The 17956-nt window shown below is 41.0% G+C and overlaps 1 protein-coding gene across 7 annotated transcripts in view; it reads left to right on the plus strand.

The window, feature by feature from the left end:
• si:ch1073-358c10.1 (peptide methionine sulfoxide reductase MsrA 1) overlaps positions 1-17730 on the plus strand; it is a 38401-nt gene extending 20671 nt beyond the window's left edge. For 4 of the 7 annotated variants that reach the window (XM_039785995.1, XM_039785996.1, XM_039785998.1 and 1 more), the window contains 2 exons: positions 5961-6067; positions 16619-17730. In XM_039785995.1, coding sequence (XP_039641929.1) covers positions 5961-6067; positions 16619-16792 — 281 coding nt within the window. In that variant the 3' untranslated portion in view covers positions 16793-17730. Of the gene's footprint in view, positions 1-226; positions 439-5960; positions 6069-16618 lie in introns of those variants that run through there. The other 3 variants (XR_005637363.1, XR_005637364.1, XM_039785997.1) reach the window with 3 other exon arrangements.
• The last annotated feature ends 226 nt before the right edge of the window (positions 17731-17956 follow it).

Here is a 17956-nt window from a genome sequence, read left to right on the forward strand (position 1 = left end):
CTGTAAAATAGCTGGAATCAAATTACAGCTGTCCAACTATAGTTTCATGATATATAATGTTTATATCATATAGGCTTTCCGCTCATGATTTAATGCATGTTTTGTCCACACATGATTGTGTGTGTGTGTGTGTGTGTGTGTGTGTGTGTGTGTGTGTGTGTGTGTGTGTGTGTGTGTGTGTGTGTGTGTGTGTGTGTGTGTGTGTGTGTGTGTGTGTGTTGGTCAGAAGCTTGGGGTCAGCAGGGAAGGTCATTGGGAGCAGCAAAGCTACGAGACCCCTGCCAGCCAGCCAATCAGAGTAAAGGCTCTGGTGGACAGCCAATGGCAGAGTGGCTCGGTGGCCTTTGATTCAGGGACCACCATTAGCCTCATCACTGAACAACAGCGCTGGGGGCAAGATGGCCGTCATCCAGCACTGCAGAGATGGAGAGAAAGAGGGTGAGGGTAGAGATGGATGCAGAGACAGACAAATGAGAGCGTGGGTTGAATGGTACAATAAATACAAAATATATGGAAAGAAGTTACATTTGAAAATACATGTTTATAAAATATGTAGAATATTAAATTACAGGTGGCTTTAGCCACGCTAGCAGCATGGCACAATTTGGATGGCAATGGTGGTCTGTAGTACGGTGGAATTTCCAGCTTACAAACTAATGCTATTTCTTCAAAGTCTCCCTAACTTTCTTCACGTTTGTGAAATGAGTTGGGCTGCTTCTCAGTTTTTCCTTAACATGTACAGTACAGGCCAAAAGTTTGGACACACCTTCTCATTCAATGTGTTTCTTTATTTTCATGACTATTTACATTGTAGATTCTCACTGAAGGCATCAAAACTATGAATGAACACATATGGAATTATGTACTTAACAAAAAAGTGTGAAATAACTGAAAACATGTCTTATATTTTAGATTCTTCAAAGTAGCCACCCTTTGCTTTTTTTGATAACTCTGCAAACCCTTGGTGTTCTCTCAATGAGCTTCATGAGGTAGTCACCTGAATTGGTTTTCACTTCACAGGTGTGCTTTGTCAAGGTTAATTAGTGGAATTTTTTCCCTTATTAATAAAAAAGCAAAGGGTGGCTACTTTGAAGAATCTAAAATATAAGACATGTTTTCAGTTATTTCACACTTTTTTGTTAAGTACATAATTCCATAAGTGTTCATTCATAGTTTTGATGCCTTCAGTGAGAATCTACAATGTAAATAGTCGTGAAAATAAAAAGGAAACGCATTGAATGAGAAGGTGTGTCCAAACTTTTGGCCTGTACTGTAGGTTGGTCCATCACTTTGGTCCAGACATTCATGATGAATTGGAATAATTTTGACAGTGCTGACTCCTCATCTTAGTGGGATCACCAAATCAAAATGTTGTTCAATACTTTAACTACTAACTATTGTGATTGTATCATTGCAACTGGTAAAATGATTTGTTGTTAGGTCAAGGGGATTTAATTAAAACTAAGCCTTATGACTACCAGCTACTAACAGACCACAACATACACTAAATGCCTGTGGTTGCCAACAACAAGAACGAGTGCAGACCTTACACAAACCAAATTTGTTTTTCCGCAGTTGCTCCACCCACGTTATTAGGACAGCCCACTCCAGTCCTCTCAGGTAACCAATCATGCACTAAGCTTGGCTTTGGTTTCAGTTTCAATTTTGGGTTAACAAATTGCTAGTCTATGTCCACGGCATTCCACTTTCCGGATTGCTCTCGTTCTGCCGGAAATTCTGCCGGATGTCAATTTTTTCTGATGTCCGTTTTCAGATGTCCCGGTACCTTCCGCTTTCTTTGTGTTGTAATTTTAAACTCCGGTCGATTTATGAGGACTATGGTTAACTGCTCCTCAGATCTCTGCAGGGAATTCGAGACAGCTAGCTGGATTATCTGTCCAATCTGAGTTTTCTGTTGCACGACTAAAACAACCTTTGAATGTACACGTTCCACAAGGCACCATGGCTCCGCTCCGAGCTTAGCACCTCCCAAGAGGATTGTGGTTTAAAGAAATGCCAATAAACAAGAGAATGTTTTTCTCCCATCCCTTACTGCTGTGTGGACTAGCCAGACCCTTCTCCGCTGCGCTGTGGAAAAAGGTCTGGCAATGCGAGACTAACAAATTGCAGACAAAAACCAGATACTTCAGAAATGAGGGTTATCGTTCATGGTCCATCGAGGTCTCAACATCGAGTTGCAGTTATCGGCTAGCACGCCACTCTCCTCTTCTTCCACTACTTTCGGGGGTGGCAGTAGCTCAGTCTGTAGGGAGTTGGGTTGGGAACTGGAGGGTTGCCAGTTCAAGTCCCCATACCGACCAAAAAACTATAGAGTGTGGATTGGTAGCTGGAGAGATCCTGGTTCATTTCGTGGGCACTGCCATAGTGCTCATGAGCAAGGCACCGTACCCCCCAACTGCTCAGGGCGCTGGTCCAGCACTGGCAGCCAACTCACTCTGACATCTGTTTTTGTGCATAAATAGGTTGTGTGTGTGTGTGTGTGTGGTAATTTGTAATTTCCCCACTGGAATCAATATAAATTAAAATTAAATTAAATTTTCCTCAACTGGTGTCCGACCTCTGACAGGCTCATATTAGGTAAGACCCTCCTCCTTGAAGCCTGGCAACCAATCAAAATTGACATGGTCTGCAAACACTGCGATGACACAGAGCTGGTTGGAAATCTGCGATGTTTCACTTTAAACTTTAAAAATCTGCAAAAAGGAAGGTACACATATTCCTTTTGGTTTTCTCCCTAAGGCTAACAGTATGATTCACTTTAAGGTGATGCAGATGTCAGTTACCTTTACTTAGGGCTGGCATAAAATATTTTAAATGTAAAATGCATTGTATTTTTGATAGAGAAGATATTAAAGGCAATACGTTCTGTACTAAACAGAGAATGATAAATTTTGTTTAACATGGTAATCTCCACAATACAAGGTTTTATCTATTTGAACAACTCAAGCATTTAATATTGTTGGGGACATTTTCAGTGAAGCAAATTCTTTGAGGCATTCAGAGTGCATTGGAGAGCTAGAAACGTCTGCTTGTCTGCTCTGATTTGATTGAAGACCAGATGAATACTTATAGCCATTATATTATATCTAAACAGACAATGTCACAGATAGATTGTGACACTCCATGATGTAAGGTAACATAATCTAAAGAGAACAAGATATGCAGATCACTGTGTTGGGAAGATGCCAGCATCTTGTGGCTCCAGCTTGTCAGCATATTCAGTGAAAATCTGTTTTTCTCCCACAATATAAATAGAAAACAACATAGAGAAATATTAACATGTGACCTACAGTATGTTGTTTGACAAAATGTACATGAACACAATGAACGTGCTAAAGCTTATATGGGCAAAAGACCTGATCTCTTAAGGAAATCCTATGGCAAAGAGCACTACAAATGTGGCAAAGGAACACTGGCCTTACAGTGGCCACATCTGATTGGTTAATTATGTTGTTTTCTTCATCATGTTATCGTGTCATCTGAGCTTCCTATAGATAGACTTGACATATTTCTCTCTCCTGTTAGAGCACAATAGACATTTCTTCACACAAACTGACCTCCTTCATCACGCATTACAATTTAGATAAGAACTGTTTTACTAATTACTAAAAATAATAAGTACTAATCAATATTTTATATTTACATAGTAATATATGAATGAAAGGGGTTCCAACCCACAGATAATTATCACTTACCTCTGTAGTTGCCAACTCATTGCTTTGGTTTTACAGCTCAATGTTTTGGTTCACTCTTACCGCTCTCAGCAACCCCTTTCCAACCTCAGCAGACAGCTGTTTTCAACAGAAATAAAGAAAACCAACTAGCTGGCATTTAGCCAAAACAGAGCAAAAAGGGAAGTCAATGACTCAAGTTTTCTGGAAGGACACAAACACGACTCCGAACGAATGCTATTGCCACTCTGTATCTGATGTGTAAATAGGCAACCATTTGCTAACATTATGTCGTTGTGTTTACAGCTTGTTTTGCTGCCCCTCAGTAGCCAAAATAATTAGGTAATATTGCTTTAAATTGGCTATATGTAACTTTCAGATTGTGTTGATTCTAGCGGCCGCTTCGGACAAAAACTGTAGTGTTTTTACCACACCTGCTGTCGTAAAGGTATTTTGTTTATGGTGCTGTATTGCCCACTGTATTACTGCGTTAGTGTTACTGGGAGGTCATATGGTTGCGATGAATGTTTTGCTCAGACAGAAAATCATTCATTTACAATAAGGTAAAACGTTCCAGATGCATCGTTGCATTTCAAGTATTGCATACGGTCACTTAGCCTGCTCTGGATGTATCGTGCGCTAAACCGGGTATCACTGCCAAAGCATTAGGAGTAGCAACTAATGTAATAATAACTTTATATAATAAATTTATATAGCGTATTTCATGAAACCCTAGGACGCTTTACACAAGTACAGGAGGACAAGGGAAAGGAAAATAGTAGGCCAACACAAAATACTGAAAATAAATAAAAATCAGGTGCTAAATAGAAGAGGGATGTAATTTAATGTTGGCTACTGATGTAGAACCACATTGCGCATTGTGAAGTTATTTCATGAATGAAATAGACATGTTACATAGGCTACCTGAGGGCCAATTCGAGGTCAGTTTTAAATAATTTACAATCCCGTAATTGTCTCCATCTGTTGAAAGCCCGACCCAGTTTGACTCAGGTTTTCGCCCGTCGTCTGTCACTTTCCCTTTTAGCTTTTAGCTAAAGTTGTTCTTCGTTTAGTTTCCTTTTTTTCTGTGATGGCCCTTCCCCAGTATCAGCCATAACTACAGCAGATAACTTCTAAAATAACATTAAAATATAAGGAAATCTCCTGCTACCTTTTACCTGGCTGGATACTCTAAGAGGCTTTTCCGGTGTTATGCTGAAATCTGTGACCCATTAGAATGTGTCACTTTAGAGCCACTCTGCTAGCCGTAAATTATTTTGTGACTTTGCGAGAAAAATCGGACCTGGGCAGAGGCATTAATAAAAACTACATTAAAATAGCATTCTTTGCACTATTAGTCTCATTTGCTATTGCAGGTCATGTATGATCATCAGATGAAAAATTACACAGTTTCAGAAACATTAAAAAGTTACGTATAGTTACTTTAAGTAAATTCCTAGAAACAGTAATACTGTTGCATGACAAATACACTTCAACATACTTTGACAGAAGCAGAATCACCTCCTCCATTGATGTAGCCTTTGATATATATATATATACCATTGATCTTTGGCAATCACTGAACAGTAGTTCAAGTTTGTCCAACCTAAGTGACAGTGGCAGGAAAGATAAGGAAATGTGTTGCTTAAACAAACTAAGCCACAGTTGCTGTCTGCAGGCTGAAAAGCAAAGCTGTAAAAGACTTAAAGAACACACACATGCCACTTGCCCCAGCTCATAACTGGAGGCCAAAGATTGAAGAAAGACAAGGATTTAGAAGGCTAGATGAAGAGAAGAATTACACTCTTCACCAAAGAGAAGAAACAAAGGCTGAGTGAGAGAGAGGGTAAGAGAAAAAGACAGACAGAAACCTGCCGTGGAGTGGGCCATGGATGCCAGAGCTGCTCAGGATTGTAGCCTCTGAAAAGCATAGAAATTATGGCAGCTGTTTGGCCTCCTAGTCAAGGTACACTAAGCCTGGCCCTACTCTAAACACACTGATGTAAAGCTGATGAAAATTTTGACAGTGCCACATAGATGACAGAAAAAGAAAATACACCCACCTACGTACATGAGCCCATACACCTACACACCGCCTCGCTAATGATAGCCTAAATCTGCTCTGATCTTTGAATTCATTTGGCTTCATGAATTCAAAATGCAGGATGATGACATAATAGTGAAAACCTTTTACATGCAAATGACATTGTGTCTGTGGCGATTGTGGTAATTATGCTTATTTGTGGGGTGTCTTGTGTGTTTACGCAGGTATGAGGCAGCAGAATGACAGTGGTACTCAGTATCGTTCAGCCATTTACACATCCAACCCCACTCAACAGGAGCTTGCATTGAGAAGCAAAGTGGCCTTCCAGCAGGTATAATACCCCCACACACACACACACACGCACATCAGAAGGTTTCATTATGATACTTACCCGAGCATGGCGTTGCATATAACCAAACCATGTGTGAAGTAAAGTTAAGCGTCTGTTGAAAAAGTGTGAATAATGGGTAACATTGTCTGTAATTTGCTGTTCAGTGTTGATGCATAACATACAAACCATTGCCCCAACCTCACGCACATCATACAGGTCTACAGTTCTGAGGTAACTTTAAAGTTACTATTATGTAACTTTTTAATGTTTCTGAAACCGTTTATTTTTTCATCTGATGATCATAAATGACCTGTAACAGCAAACGAGACTAACATTGAAAAGAACGCTATTTTTTCCCACAAAGTCACAAAATGATTTGTGATTTAGATTTAGCAGGAGATTTCTTCATTTAGGCCTATTGTATTTTATTTTAGAAGTTATCTGTTGTTGTAATGGCTGATAATGGGGCAGGGCCATCACAGATAAAAAGGAAGTTAAACAAAGAACAACTACAGTAAAAGCTAAAAGGGAAAGTGACAAGACGACGGTCAGGCTTTCAACAGATGGAGACAATTACGGGATTGTAAATGATTCAAAACCGACCCCGAATTGGCCCTCAGGTAGCCTATGTAATATGTCTTTCATTCATAAAATAACAATGCACAATGCACAATGTGGTTGTAGTCAGTAGCCAACATTAAATTACGTTCCCCTTCTATTTAGCGCCCGGTTTTTATTTATTTTCAGTCTTTGTTTGTGTTGGCCTACTATTTTCTTTGCCCCTGTCCCCCTGTGCTTGTGTAAAGTGCTTTCATGAAATGCGCTATATTAATCTAAGTTATTATTACATTTGTTGCTACAAAAAACTCTTAATGCTTTGGTTCGTGACAAAATGACAGCGATATCCGGTTTAGCTCTCGATTCATCCAAAGTAGGCTAAAGTTACCGTATACAAACTGAAAGTTACAAACAGCCACATTAAATACTAGATGTTTGTGATTTGTATATCATGTCTGTAAAAAAATGAGAATGAGCAAAACACCGTTGGCGTGGCGTTGTCCAAGTTATTTGAATAAGAATTAAAATACAGTCTCTGGAGTGGTGACCTCTTAGAGTTTGATGCTGTTTAGTCAAGCGAAGCCACCTCTGTCCAATCGGTGACCCTCTCTTTCTTGAACTGAAAGAGAGGAAGAGGGTCAATAGATCATCGACACTAATTTCTAAAGCTCGTCCTTTCAGTGGCACACGCGTCCCCCTTTTGTTCTTTACTCCATCTGGCCGGCCGTCCATTAGTCCGTCAATCCGGTGATCCCTGCATCACTTTGGTTTGTTCATCTCTCCTCTCTCTAAATGGTATTCATGGAGAAGCTGGCAGGGGGGCAGAGGGGAGCAAATTATGATCGTCATGGTTACTTAGGGGTCCCGGGGTCAGCAGTCACGGGCCACAGGGCTGTTCATGTTGCCATGGCGACAACCTCCCAACCTTGACCTTGGGCTGGGGTCAGAGGTGAAAGAGGAGTGGCAGCTGAGACCAGGAAGCAGGAGGAGGGGGGCAATCAGATCAGAGGGCCATGACTGACTGACAGGCTATCAACTGACGGTGACCCCACACACACACACACACACACACACACACACACACACACACACACACCCACCCAGGTTTATAAGCCATGCACCATCGCTGTCTTTACAAACATAAAACCAGAAATTAAAGAACACACAGACTTTAAGCATTGCCAAAATATATAAATTGAAAATGGAAATAAGAAAAATACATTTTGAGTTATAAAGTTCTTTCTTGAACTTGAAAACCGCATTTGGCAAAATAGTTTCACCTCTAATGATATGTTCGTTGATAATTATTCATTAGTATTGTAACGATACTAATGAATGTAAGTGTTATTGTTTTTTTTATTTTAAAGATTGATAGGAGAGCTTGAAGACAGGAAAGGAGAGGGGGGGAGGGGACAACATGCGGCAAGGGGCCGCGGGTCGGATTCAAACCCAGGCCGCTGCCAAGGAGTCTACATGGGGCGCACACTCTACTGGGTGTATTAAACGTTATTGTTAATCATTAAATGTTGATATAATGATCATTTAATGCACTTGAAACAAAATTTTTAGCCAACATGACAAGTTCACAAAATCCCCTGAAAAGAATCTCTAACAACTGAGCAAACTCCATCTGCTGATGGAGATCATGTTATCTGTTAGCAGCGACTAAATGGACCCTGAGGAGAGATTGTTCTGTCAAAAGGAAAAATAGAAACAATAATATTAACAAAATTAATTAACATTTGCTTGGTGTCATGTTTTCATGACCTCATCAATGATATTTAGGCAAAATAAAGCTCAAAATGCCTTTAAATTCCTGGTACAATTTTCTTGCTATGTGTTAACCCCCCACCCTCCCTAAAAATATTGATAATATCTTTTTTTAGAAATTCACAAAAAACTGTCCTATCTGTAGTTCCACTGACATCTCAATTGATGGCATTTCTTTTATTTAGAAGCATAGTAATGCCCAGCTAAGACATGTAATAACTACACCATAAGCCCTTGAATAAACGGTGTGAAAACCAACCAAAAACAGCCAAAGGTTCAATGGGTTCATGTTACAGCACAAAAAAGGCTATTATATCGAGCATTATCTTCTTGAAAACCTCCATGCCGGGGAAAGGCTGAGAACCTTAACCCAGTTTACAGCAGACACTCAAAAAACACTCATTTACGAACATCCAGAGGAGAAACAGCACTCAGACTCTTCCCTCCTTCTTTCTTGTTCTCCCCTTCTCTCTCCCCACCAACACTGCTGACACCACCGATCTGTCAACCACTTCAGTGGCACCCCAGTTTCATCTGAGGGCCACTGGGACACATATCTTCTCAAAGCAGCTGACACACTCTCAACCAAAATGGCAGCTTCCTGCCCTGAAATGGTTGCCTTGCCGCATAGATGCTGAGTCTCAAGAACGCCCTGGCTTGAAAATGGCATCTGTACAGAGGAAGGGCTTTCTGTGTGTATCCGTATGTGCACGCAAGGTTGTGTGCGACTGTGTGTTTTATCCTTAAAGGCCAATGCTCTCGTATCGGGGGAAGTGAGTGCTTGTTCGGTAGAGTGACAAGAGTGAGTGCGTGGAGGCGCTCCAAGACGATCGGAGATAAGACAGGCATCACAAAATCCAGATTCCACCCCACTGCCAGCCCATGACTCATACACACTTGCATGTACGTACAGACACACACAGACATACATTTGGCACATACACGCACAGCCCAATGAATAATTAACCCATATGAAGAGTCTCTTCTGCAGGGCTTTCAGTTTCTTAACTTCAGCATTGGGGAGGGGGGGGGGAGTGAGGCAGAAAAGCTTGTTTAAGCGCGAGAGCAGCGAGGGGGAGGAGAAGGAGGGGAAAGGGAGGGGGAGAGGAGAAGGGGGTTCTCTATAATGAAATTTGAAATTTGCAGAACATCAAAGGCTTCTGTAGCCAAGCCGCTATGGCAGCAGAGCAGAGAGGAGGAGTGCATCTCTTTCTCTCCCTCTGTCTCCCCCGTCTTTCTCTCTCTCTTTTCCCCTTCTCTCTTTCTCTCTATCCCTCCCTCTCTGCTAAAATGTGTCTCCCCAGAGCTTGGTAAGGGGGAGTGGGGGTGAGTGGAGGGTGAGAGAGAATGGTTGGGAAGAGTTGATTAGGAGGAGAGTGTGGTGGGGGGTGGGCTAGAGATGGGTTAGGGTTTGGAGTGAAAAATGGAAGAACGGGGGTTCTGTGTGTGTGTGTGTGTGTGTGTGTGTGTGTGTGTGTGTGTGTGTGTGTGTGTGTGTGTGTGTGTGTGTGTGTGTGTGTGTGTGTGTGTGTGTGTGAGAGAGAGAGATGAGTGTGTGCATGTATGAACAATAGGTTTTATCAAGCCAGCTTGAATATTGCGTGTGCGCGCACATGCATGTATGTAGGGCCTTGGAGGGGTGAGTGTGCCCTCTGATAAGGCATCCTAACTTAATGAGCTTGAAAGGGGGATGCTGGGGTTCAGATGATGGCTGGAAAAAAAAGGCGGGGATCGTTTGGGGCTAGAAGTCTAGAGGATGAAGGAGGGCCTCCCCCCCCCCCCTTTCTACATGGAAATCTTTTTGCTTTGTGCTAAAGGGATCGATCGCAAAGATGTAACCTGTTAATAGAAAATGATGAGGGATATTGTCCACAAATAACTTTTTAATTGCCAGAAGGTAAATGGCCACCCCTCAGTGAGATATTGATATTAAAACATTAGGTACAGTGCAGCTGAAATGTTGAAAGGCGATCGCTTTTCACAAGAATGCAGGGATGATCTTCTGCGTTTTTCAGTCTTCAGATGTTGAGCTACTTGTTGTTTGCCCTGGGAAAATAAAACGACAACAACAAAACAACGTAGGAGCGCACACCGCCTCGCTCCGAGACTGAAGTGTGTGCATCCTCTCACCCTCTCAAAATGTAGGAGTGTTGGCTTCCTCGCTCACAAAATGTAGGCGCGCTCGCTGAAGATTAGAGCCCAGCTAAAATGGATGCCTGACCCGCGCAGAGAAAGAGATGAACAGAGCAGGGCAGTGGGGAAAAAAACTCTTCATCCTCTGTGCATACAGACTCGCAGATTAAATGCACATCCGTTAACACACACACAATGATTTATACTAATGTTTTACATATAAGGTATTTTACAGAACCTGGCAGGAACAAGAAGCATATTGTACTGCTCTTTCATTATATCCTCATTCTTTCAGACTGCTTTTTCACCACCTCACTGCAGTCTGTTTTCATTCTGTCAGCCTCTGGATATAATCTCCCATGCTCTCCTCCTTTCCTTCCCTCAGTCTCTCCCTGCGTGTCTCTGCACCATCACTGTGTCTTTTTCTCTCCCCGTCTGTCTTCCTTCTTCATCCTCTCTCCATCACTCCCGCTCCGTCTCTCTCCCTGAGGTCATCGAGGGCAAGCGGGGTGCCGCGGACTAGTCGATAAGTATCATGTCAGCCTACTTCATGTGTTTTCAGGCAGAACCACAGTCTGTCTGTTACCAGCATTGTACCACAGAGTAGCTTTGCTTTCAGCAGTACTCAAAGTGTATTTACATTTTTAACAGGTTGAAGGGCTTTGCGTGTGCCGAAGTTGAGGTGTGCATCTGCAGGGAACGATACCTTGGCTCTAGGTCTGTGCAAATGACATCAAGAGTTTGCAGTAACGTACAAACCATTTGTTGTCGTTTGTCTTTACATTCTGACTTAGTAAATGTAAGTGCTTTATTTAAGTACAACTTTCTGTTTTCTGAGGTACTTGCTCTTTACTGAAGTATTTTTATTTTATTTCTACTTTATACTTCACTACATTTCACAGAGAATCTTTTATTTTACTAAATATTTTGGCAGCTGTAGTCACTAGTTAAAGATCAATATTTTTACATGAAAAACATGTAATCAGCTAATGAAATATGCAGTATTATAGTAGTAGAACAGTATATAAAGTAGTTAAAATTAGCTTCATCTAGACCAGCTAAAATATGAAATACTGCTTACACATTAATGCATCAACAATGATAATTCCAAATACTTCAATAACATAACACCTTTACAGGCATCATTTGATTTTCTAATGAGTACTATTGTACTTCTACTTAAGTAAAATAAGAATGTAGGACTCAATACTTGTAATGCTGTATTTTTTACATCGAGGCTTTGCAATTTGCTTGCAATAAAAGATCTCCGTACTTCTTCCAACATTGCTAAATTATTATATATACACTGTAAGCCTTGTAAAACATGTTTTGTCATTACTTTTTTTTGGCATTACATTATTTACATATTTGTGATTAAGACTGAAATGAGGACACCAAAAAAATGAATAAATTGATGCAGAGTAGCCAGAGAAATGGTAAATGGCGGTAACCACACACACCAGTAACAGGAGTGGACTAAGGGATGATTACATAAATCGCCGAATTGAGGTCATATCCCTCCTCAAATGGCTTCACCATGAGTCATCGCGTGTCACAAACTCTATGTCAATGCGCGTCTCGTCCCCACCACTCTGCAGCCGTAGGCCTTCCGAGGGGGGGGACAGAGAGAGACAAGACAGTAGGGTAGGACGAGAGGAGAGAGTACATTTTCCTCATCCTCCTCCTCTTCTTGCTCCTCCACCTCCACCCTCTCTCGGGGTGTCACGTCCTATTTGTGTCCCGAGGCCGTCTCTCTGGCGATGGTGATGGCAAGAGGGGCTCTCTCGCTTGGCTGGAGAGCAGGGAGGACTTGGTAGCACGAAGCGGTGGTCTGTGCTCACATGGGAGAGAGAGAGAGGGAGTCAGCAATGGAGGGAGATAAAAAGAGAGTCAGAAAAGAGGAGAGAGAGAGCGATGCACCCGTTCAGCCATGCCTTTGACAGGGGAGTCTTTCCGACAGGCGTGAAGAAAGGAAGGGCTGACTGGGCTGAGTGAACACACACACACACACACACACACACAAACACAAATGTTTTTGTCACTCAGGAAGACATTGCATTGACTTACATTCATTCCCTGGTGATTTAACCATAAGCAGTACATGCCTCATCCCAACTCTAACCGTAACTAAAAAACTAATTTTGCCCCAAAATGTAAAGGTTTACCTTGTCGTCAAATAGTAGGCGAGACCCCATTATGTGGCTGTGTGATGGGATTTGTACAAATGTAGACACACACACACACACACACACTCACTCTGAACTATACCTGGATTCATGACCCTCTGTTTCAATCCTCACACACACTTAAACATAAATACAACCGCATACACAAACACTGATGAACACATTTCTCTCCCTCTATGTAGCATCATTGGACGTCATTATCACCAGCATCAAAAGGCTCAACTTGAGGACATCTCGTTTGCGCGTCCTCTCTAGAATTTTCTCTCCTCCATCTTCGCTGTTTTTTACACTCCACATCCTTCCCTCAATTCCTCTGCTGCAGTGAGAGAGAGAGAGAGAGAGAGAGAGAGAGAGAGAGAGAGAGAAGCCACATAAGGTTATACACAGTGGCGTGACGCCATGCATTCTGATTTATAGATCTAAAATGGCCGCCGTGTTGTGACTGCTGTAGAGGGCTGGATGGAGAGCGAGGGAGTTGTGCGTGGGTGTCAGGGCGGGGGTGTACGTTTGCTCGGAATAGCAGACCTTTTCTTGGACATTGTGTTCTCCTCACATGAAGCGTCCTCTGCCCTGAAGGCTTTGCTACTACAGTGGTTTGGTGATGATGATGACTGATTAATTAGGCCATGATGTACAAAGCTTCCACGCTTGTGTCAGCTGGTTCACTACAATGCTGTTGGATATAGGCAGGAAAAATGGGTTCTCCTGTGTCAGACTGCACACAGTGTGCATTTGAAAGGTAAATATGTACATGCTTGTGAGGTTGGGGTTGTGGCTGTAGTTTGGTTTGTGGACGCTGGGTCCATCCTGCAGGGAGATTAGAGCCCTCACATTGTAGCGGCAGCCACTGAGGACTTAGAGGTCAGCCGCTGCCTCAGCCTCTCTGTGGGGCGCAGAGCTTTGATTTACTGACTCTACTGCATCACCTCCGTCACACACACACACACACACACACACACACACACACACACACACACACACACACACACACACACACACACACAGCTAGTGCCACACTGCCTCCATGTGGATACAATTATACATTACCCTGCTGCCCTTCAGTGACATTATTCCATCTTATAATTAGTGGTGATATTTGTTTTTTATACTCTTACATGCACATTACAGATGACCTAAAAGTACCAACTTGTTCTGTCCAAAATGATCATTTCCGTACTTTTATTCAGCTTCAGTTACACCATCAGCAAAAGATGTGTAGCATATTTGGCTTGGTTTGGTTTTAACTCAGGAGTTAGAAACAGCAAATGTATCTTATTTTAACTTGCAAATATAAGTGCGTAAAATGTTAGTCGACTAATTGTAAATTAATCGCCAACAATTCTGATTATGGATTACATGATAAACTCATATAAAGCAATAATGTTGAATATTCTCTGGTTTCAGATTCTCAAATGAGAGGAATTTATGATGGGCATTTCTCACTATATTATAAGACTAATTGACAATAATCAACGCAATCCATTCAAAATGACCAGTAGATTAATAGATAATGAAAATAATTTTAAGTTGCAGCCCGAGACTGGTTGACCAACAGTTGACATTTAAAGAATGGAAAGGTTCGCAATTAATAGTTACAGGTAGGCGAAAAATTAAGTTGAACCTGAATACATAAGTGAAAGATCATAACAAATGCAGATGCTTCCATACTTGTCACAAGGGGTCACTGAATGGTTTGAGGAGTATGAAAATGGTGTGAATAATATACTATGGTCTTTGCAGTCATCAGCTCTCAACCCAGGTAAACACCAATGGGAGTTTCTGGAGGCTCATGTTGATCCAATCTCTTACAAAGACACTTTATGTTGGTTGGTCCTCTAAATTGTCGCCATATATGTATTTTATATTTAGATCTTTATTAATGGATTTATATGGCCACTTGGGGAAAGCAGAACAGCCTGTAAACACAACAGTGACATGTTCTCATTCTATGAAGTTGCAAAGCAGCTAACCCAGCAGACACTGAACATTTTGATTAATTAAGAGTTGTTCCTGGCCAACTGGAGAATGCAAGTCCTATATTTACGATCCTTTTTTCAGGCAATATCTGGCTTTTTAGCTGCTAAATGTTGTACTTTGTTCACCAACGTTATCCATTTGCCATCTGGTGCTGGGCAGGTAGCATATAGGGGGTTTATCAGAGCTTTCTCACTGAAAAATAGTTGCCGGCTGTTGCTGGAAACGAGGTTAATGAGAGCAGTGAGAGTGAACCAAAACGGTGACATTGCTTTCCATAAAACCAAAACATTGATGTAGAACCTGCTCACAAGGATTGCAAGGTTGGGTGATAATTCTGTGGGTTCATCACTACGAGCAACACCTTTTACGTTACACACCATTTGAGCCATTGAATATATAAAAAAATATTGATTGCCATTGAATATATATATATAAAAATATATATATATATATTTTTTTATTATTATTATTATTATTATTATTATTATTATTGCACATATACAGTGACAACTCCATTCTGGGACATGTCTCACAAGTCTGCATTGTTGGGCCTGACATTAAAATGAAAGCTGTGTCTTTCACTATATTTCACAAGTGAACATGAAGAGCATTACAGTTTAACAATAGAAATGTAGATGATGCTGCAGTCGTTTGAGAAGCTTTCATAAGACCTTTTGTTTTTTTCCTGCCTTGAAAACTTGGAATCCATCATGAATTCAAGCTTATCCACAGCCTCCATAAAGGGAGCAAACTACAAACTTTGACAGGCAGTTTTAAAGTTTTACCACCTTTACGAGGAATGAAGAATCCTTAAATTCTCCAGCAGGATCCATGACAGTATCGTGCAGGAGCTGATAAGAACACGTTGAGCCAGGATTGGATTCATTTAGCTTCTGTTTCATGGTGCTTGCTGAACCCTGCCAATTGACGCCTCCATAAAGCAAAGCTTCTCAGTGCTGCACGCGGTTCAGAGGTGTAGCGCGCTACATGCAAGCTACTTGTTGCCCACAGACACTCTCAGTGCACCCCAAACTTGTTGTTTTGTTAGCTCTCAGGAGCACTGATCTAGAGAGGGCTGAGTGCTTGTATTATTTGATAGAGAAAACCCCCCCCCACTTTTTTTTTTTTGTTTGTGCAAATTTGTCTACCAGCCCAGTAAAAAAAATATTTTAATATGTAAGGTGTGCTCTTGAGTGTTTGAAGCCTTTTCTCAAGGTGTTTAGAAAAGTGTAAGTATAAAAGTGTCTTAAGGAGTTCTCAAAGAGAGCGGATACTCTTTGATGCTTTGTCCCACAGAGAGAGCCACAGAGGCAAGCGGCACTACTGAAAGAAAAAGGTGTTCCTTTCTTCTGTCACTCAATCACCCGGTTTTCTAGCCACGGAGCAAAACCTTTTTACTGTATTAGTGAGAGGTATTGAAAGTTCACATCCAATACACCACAGAATAGAACAACCATTTAAAGAGGTGTGTTCATTTTGAGGAAGTTAGGCGAAACGGAGAAAGTAGTGCTGAAAGTATGTCACGACTGTGGTGATGGAAACCAAACACATGAAGGTGCTGCATACTTGGAATGTTTTCCTCACAGATGGGTCTCTTTTAGTGATTTTAACCTCTAACAGCACTGCTGTTGATCAAGGAGGCCAGTAGTTCTGCATCTCCAAATTTAAGTGAACTTAAATCTAACCTCATAATCATTGTCATACCAGTGTGTGTGTGTGTGTGTGTGTGTGATATGCATAAAAAGGTAGGTTAAAAAGTGTTTTAATCTTTGAAGATTTTTAGCTGAAATACCTTAATTATACAGTTTATTTGAAATGCATTCTGCAGTTCATCTGGCATTTCATTTTTCTGCAGCTTATCTTTAGTTTTTGGAAACTTGGAACTGTACAGTGACTATTGTGGGTTATGTTTGTATTTTGTGCCTAGGAGCTGGATAAAAAAGGCTACGGTCGCATCACCACAGAGATCCGGGAGTGGCAGCCGTTTTACTATGCAGAGGACTATCACCAGCAGTACCTGAAGAAGGTACCTAAAGGCTATTGTGGCCTCAAAGGCACTGGAGTCTCTTGTCCCATTGGAGCCGGGAAGGATGAACTGTGAGGGATGCGTGGTGAGAAAGAAAAGGACGAGGATTTATGAAGGCTTTTATTTTGTCATTTATCGTCCTTAATCTTTCCTTTTCAAAAGTATTTTACTAGTATTTTAATAAAGTAACTTATTTGTCAGATTTTCAATCAAATTTGTTGCTGTCTGTCAGCTGTGGAGAATTAATATATTGTCAGAATAAGCTTTATTGGCCAAGTATGTGTACAAGGTTGCTCAGAATGTACACAGAAATAGACTAGCTAAAAACATGAATATTTTACTACTATGTACTACTATGTATAAATATATAAAAGCGGTATATATATAAAGAAATTGGTAAACGGTAAGACAATAGTCCACACTGTAAGAAACCTTTTTCTGTATAGCACCTGTGAAACACAAGGGAATTCAAATTGCTTTGCATAAAACATTAAATGCATTAAATATATAGAAGAAAAGGAAAATGAAATAAATAAATGAAAAGAGAATTTAACTTGAAGTTTTAGTGCAGCTGTAGCAGCATCTTGTTGGACTGCAGCAACAGTCAGCTTCCACAAGGTGTCAATGTTTCTCAAAGAACACAGTCGAGCCCCAGCAGTGTTTTTATAGCATTCCTTTTAATGTGACACATTGTAGCTAAGAAACCATGTAAACACTTTGTATTCCAAAGTTGGTTGATTAGAAGAAAATCAACCAACCTTAATAGTTTTACTATCCAGCAACCTTTTCACCTTCATCTTAAAGCCAGAACACTACAGAGCTCAGACTTTAGTAACAGTTCTTCAAGTTTCTTAAATGCAGATTTGAATATGATCAGTAGCAGTCTAGGAGTAGTAGTCTTATTATTTTGATTTTACTGTGAATAGCTGAATTTACCTCAATCAAGACCGACTGAATACTGCCTTTATTTTCTTAATGTCTCACTTTGAAATAATAAAATGTATCTCATCCAACCTTTTGTTTATGTACCGTGCATGTGTGTATCGTTGTGTTCATGCATGCATAGGTCTGCCCATGCAGCTAGCTATATATATTTTAAAGATAAGCACTGTTTAAATAATTTCTCCCCCTTTTTCGCCCTGTTTGAGAAGGGACCATACCAACGAGGGACTAATGGGTATGACTCAGTGTGACACACAAATGCACCCATCAGAGACCACTCATTTTGGATTGCAAAAT

Source organism: Perca fluviatilis, chromosome 20 (genome assembly GCF_010015445.1).
Source record: "Perca fluviatilis chromosome 20, GENO_Pfluv_1.0, whole genome shotgun sequence".
Taxonomy (NCBI): Eukaryota; Metazoa; Chordata; class Actinopteri; order Perciformes; family Percidae; genus Perca; species Perca fluviatilis.